Source organism: Nannospalax galili, unplaced genomic scaffold (assembly GCF_000622305.1).
Source record: "Nannospalax galili isolate Female #2095 unplaced genomic scaffold, S.galili_v1.0 scaffold45, whole genome shotgun sequence".
NCBI classification, from domain to species: domain Eukaryota; kingdom Metazoa; phylum Chordata; class Mammalia; order Rodentia; family Spalacidae; genus Nannospalax; species Nannospalax galili.
The window spans coordinates 4,296,872-4,302,271 of NW_008355775.1; the positions used below are offsets into that span (position 1 = coordinate 4,296,872).

Here is a 5,400-nt window from a genome sequence, read left to right on the forward strand (position 1 = left end):
ATATATCTTAGATAACAAATACCTAACCATTCAGGTAAGATTTTTCTAAATAAGTTTAGTTTTAAGGCTTTTTATTTTTTGAAACACAGTGTCACTAACTTAGCCAGTTTGGCCTTGAATTTACAATACTCTTGCCTCAACCTCACAAACAAAATCCTCCTATAACTCCACAGCAACAGGGGCACATGCCTAGATTTTTTTTTTAAAGAAAACTCAACAGGAAATATAAAACATGTATTTTTTATCTCTACCCTAACTCTTTTTTTCCCACATAGTAGAGGAATGTTCTACATCAACTTTACATTTATGATGATCTGAAACCTACCATCACCAAACACAAATTTCTTGAATAGTCCTTAACTTTCATATAAATGGGATTATTATTTAGCCCCTGACTGCTAAATCTTAAGGAACTTATTAACTTTCAAATTAACTTATTAGCCTTTAAGAACTGATAGTATGAGGTATTTTAAAAGATTTTTATTTTTACTTGTGTATATATTTGTATCAACATATGCCACACGTGTGGGTGCCCTTGGAAGCCAGAAGAGGAAGTTAGATTCCCTGGCGCTGGAGTGGGTTGTAAGTCGAAAAAAATGCATGTTAGGAATCGAACTAGGGTCTTGTGGAAGAGCAGTACATGCTCTTAATTACTGAGTTATCTCACCAGTCCTAGTATGAGGCATTTTAAAAGGAAAATAAGCTGATAGGTCACAAAACATATACTATTTGTAAAGCATTCCTTTTTGTGAAAAACATTACTCTCCTTAAATGACAAACTTAAAGCTTTTTGTGTTTGTGACACACATCTGTGGTATATAGGCATGTTCATGAGGGTATCTGCACACACACATGCAGGTGCATGTACGTGTGTGTGTGAAGGCCAGAGGTCCATATCAACTGCTTTTTAAAAACATTTTATGTATAAGAATGCTTTGCCCGCATGCAAGTGTACCACGTGCACATCTGTTGCCTGCCAAGTCCACAAGAGGGCATTGAATCCCCTGGAAGTAGAGTCACAGAGGGCTGTGGGCTGCCATGTGGGTGCTGGTAACCAAACTCAGGTCCTCAGCAAGAGCAGCCAATGCTCTTAACCACTGAGCCATCTCTCCAGATCCCCAAATCAGGTGTCTTCCTCTCTACTTTATTTTCTGAGACACATCTCTCAATGGACCTGGAACTCACCAATTTGGTTAGACTGGCTGGCCTCCTGGGATCCACCTGTCTCAGACCAGTCTTGTGTCCTGATCCTTCCCCCTTTTCCCTTCCCCAGTGCTGGGGTTACAGATGTATGCTACCATACTTGGCTTTTTATGTCAGTATTGGGTATCCAAACCCAGGTCCTCATGCCTATATGGCAAACACTTTACCAACTGAACCATCTCCCTAGCCCTTAAAAGCTTTTCTTTTTCTTTTTCTCTTTTTCTTGTGGAATGATGTATATCTGGGTGCTAAAATGAGAAAGTAAAGCAGTAAATTGATTACCAAAAATTCTATGTGGTGGAGATTAACTGCTGAATTTTCGGTAATCGATGCATCACTTCTGCTCCACAAGTAATATTCTAAGACTCTGGAATGCTTGTAGCTTTCTCCTCTCAGTCTGCAATGCAGGTTGTGAGGTTCATTTCAATGAAATTGCTTATTTTTGTTTTATACGTTTTCCTGGATATTAAATATCCGAACAAAAAATTTACGAACAGCAGCCAATGCAAACCATAATAAACCTAACTTCAATTCTCACAAGTCTATGGAAATGGTTCTCAGACATTTCCCCGCAAGAAGCCCATTAAATAGTTGGAACAATATTCATATTGTTTGTCCTGTTTCATTACAATGCAAATATTCACTAAAATATTAACAGGGTAATGGGGGAGTAAACATGACCCAAATATGTTAAAAAGCATACTTTTTCAATGGTTTGCAATACATCTACCTCTAAGTTATCTTCAAATCAAATTAACTTATTTGGCTTAAAATAATTTAAGACAACAAACTGTACAATTAAAATTCTGCCCTGGTCCAAACAGAAATGATTCTTCTCTTCATCCAAAAGTAAACATAGGAACATTTTATCAATATTATCTTAAAAGAGTTATTTGTAAATATGATAACGCAACCTGCATTAGTAGACAGTGTGCTACACTTAATAATCCTAATAAAAAAAATAAAAGTGTAATAACTGTGAACAAGTCCTGATTCTTACACAGTATCATACTAGAAGATGGGAAATCACAGAATGGAAAGAATTAGACTAGGTAGCTTTTTTTATAATTATTCTTTTATTTTATGTGTATTGTGTGCATATATGTAAAGTGCACCCATGTTGTGAAATGCCTGAGGAGGTCAGAAAAGTGTCAGATTCCTCTGGAACTGGAGTTACCAACAGTTGTTAGCTGCCATGTGGGTGCTGAGAATCAAACCTGGGTCTTCTGCAAGAGCAGCCAGTGCTCTTAACCACTGAGCCATCTCTCCAGTCCCAATATACTAGGCATTTTGTTTCCTGTGTCTGACTGACATAGTTCAAATCTTGGGCTGGACAGAGTAAACCTGCTGTCTCCAGCACTCCTGGGAATGTAACATGGGAGAGGGAGACTAGGGAGGAGTCTTGGGACTTTGAACTCTGCTGTTACTCTGCTTTGTAACCAACAGTGTGCTTCTGGTAAATTTGTTGTGACTCAATATTTTATGGATAAAGACAAAAGAAATCCATTCCTTCCAAGCAATGGGAACCAGGTTTAACCTGCAGTATTTAGTATTTTCACTAGCTATATGAATAGGTGCTATTAGAAGACAGGAGTAGGAACACCATAGCTTTTGAAGTCAGTTTGATTTTCACCTCTACAGCACTGACCAAATGGCTTTCAGCAAATTACTTAAACTGGATACACTTCCATGTTTTCTGTCTGTAATATAGGAATAATACCATCATCTTTGTAGTGCTACTTTTGATATATAATCAGTACACTAAATATATATACATACATACATATATATATATATATATATATATGTATATAAAATATATGGAAAGACAAGCCCTTAAAAGATGCTTTATAAACCTAGGACAATAGCAATTAAGCTCTGTTAAATCATGTATCATGTGAGCAGATGAATGACAGCTTCTAGTTGTATAAAGAAGGAAATCACATGGTAGAAGTGATGATCTCACCATTGCATTTTTCTTTGCTGCTTGTCTTTTTAATCGTCTTCCCTCCCGTCGACAGTCTTTCTTTAAAGCAACTGCAATCTCTTCCCTTACTTCTTCACTGTCCGGTGCTATCACTGCCCCATTGTGGACCATCTGTGAGTTCTGTCTTAGGTATTCCATGAATCCATTCACATCTTCATTTAAGTACTCTTTTTTCTTTTTCTTTTTATGTTTTGCTTGGGGTACATCTTTTTTAAGGGCCAGCCTATTGGCTTCAAGCTGTTGATATTTAGGAGGGCTTTGGTTTGCTCCCTCCACAGACCCCTTTTTCATGTCCTCCCATGATGTTGCAGACAAGGGTCTCTTATTATGTGTGGTAGTAACTCTAGCCCATCTGGTCATGGTTTCATCAGAGGTAGTTTACCAATCTGGAAGATAAGAATTAGTCATCAATACTAAGCATAAAAACTAAAGATATACAGTAAGTCATTATTATGAAATAGGATCATATTTAACCTTTCAAACCATGAACTCTTTACACTTCATCTAGATATCCAACTACACATATGATTATGCTGCACAGATACACCTCTTAAATAAATCCAGCACTTATCAGAGAAACTACCATGCCAGGAGAAGAAAAATGCACTTGCTTAAAAATGGGAAAAATAATGAACAAATGATTTTTCAAAGAACAAATCACATTAAATACTGTGAATACTCCTCCCAATCCTGCAGTTTTCCTGGACATTTCTTTCCCTACCTCTAAGTCCAGGGGGGCTACTTGCCACCCAAGCTTGCCTTAGTCTGCCATTTCAACACAATTTGCAAAGCAAATTAGCAAGAACACAGAAGCCTTGTTCTTTAACATGAAGTTTCTTTGTATTCTTCCAGACAAATTTGTAAATAAAACTGGTAGCATTAACAACTACAAGATACCAATTCTTCCTCTCCAAAAAGGATGGTTACCATTTGCAGTTCAGTGATTTTTAAATAATATCCAGTTACCCCCACTAAAATGCTTCAAATCCCAAATTTCACATTCCCAAATCTTGCTGAATATGTCCTAATATTCAGATACTAAAGTTTCATTTTGGAGTACACATGTATACATATTTTAAAGGAGGAATTTATTCTAAGAATCATTTGGCTCCAACTTAAAACAGAATGTTTTACTTTGCAAGTTAGCCCCTAGCAAGTCGGAGAACTTTTTTCTTTCTCCTCTGCAGTGAATGAGAACACCAATCACAACCAAAAAACCGATTTCAACTACTACGTCGCCACCTTTAGGGGTAGCATGTGTGCGCCAGGCTGTAAAGCTCAGCACCAGCGTCTTCCACTCGGCGGCGCCGGTGTGTGACGCTGCGCGACACTTTTGAGACACTAGTGGCCTACGACGGCCACAGACGGGGGGGGGGAGCGGATCAAGAGGCTGGATCCAGGGGTGGGAGGACGGGGTGTCTGCCGGGCCTGCGGGATGCACCCGCACAGCGGCCGCAGCGCTGTCCCGCGAGCCGGTCCCCAGCAGCCCCGCAACCCACCACGCAGCGTCCCACGCCGGCTCCCTAGGCAGCGGCGGCCCGGTGCTGCGCCACCCGAGCGGGGAGCGATCGGCCAGTCTCCGCCCCGCGCTCCCCGCACCAGTCCCACAGACGCCGCCCGAGCCCACCCCGGGGCCGCAAACTCCACCAGGCTGCGCGCGCGGAATCTTACCCCGCCAGACCCTCCAGAGCAGCCGAGAGAGCGAGCCAGAGAAGCCCAGCCCTCGACGGGGGCGCGGCCATCGTGGCCGGAAGCAGCTCTTCCCCAATAGCGTCACTTCCGGCGGGCCCATCCTCGGGTGGAGCAAGGCAGGCATGAGGGTGTGGGTGACTAAAAGACGCCGGTGTGAGTGTGTGCATCGGACAGTTTGAAGGTAGTCTAGCCTGATGATTGGAATTATCTAATAAATATTTGACCTCTTCTTCCTGCTCTTTATCTTTAGTGCCTCTTCCCTTGTCCCAACTTTCACCGTGTCCCGCCCGAATTACTGCAGCTGGTCTAGGCAAACATTCTGCCTCAGCCCCCTCCATTTTCCGCAAGTGAACATTTGAAAATGTAAATTAGAATGCCAAATCAAAGCCCTCCTGCTTTAAATCCTGCCATCCCATATCACTCCTTTTAAGATGATATTCAAAATCTTTAGCATGTGTGGGGCCGGGTGTTGTGGTCCACGTCTTTCTTCCCAGCACTTGGGAGGCAGAGACAGGCGG

At 41.4% G+C, this 5,400-nt stretch overlaps 1 protein-coding gene across 1 annotated transcript in view; it reads right to left on the reverse strand.

Moving 5' to 3' along the window:
• Zcchc9 (zinc finger CCHC-type containing 9) overlaps positions 1-4,966 on the reverse strand; it is a 10,661-nt gene extending 5,695 nt beyond the window's left edge. Inside the window, exons 1-2 of the mRNA XM_008853313.3 lie at positions 4,862-4,966; positions 3,170-3,576 (exon numbers count right to left, since the gene is read on the reverse strand). Coding sequence (XP_008851535.1) covers positions 3,170-3,550 — 381 coding nt within the window. The 5' untranslated portion in view covers positions 3,551-3,576; positions 4,862-4,966. The remainder of the gene's footprint in view (positions 1-3,169; positions 3,577-4,861) is intronic.
• Positions 4,967-5,400: the final 434 nt, after the last annotated feature.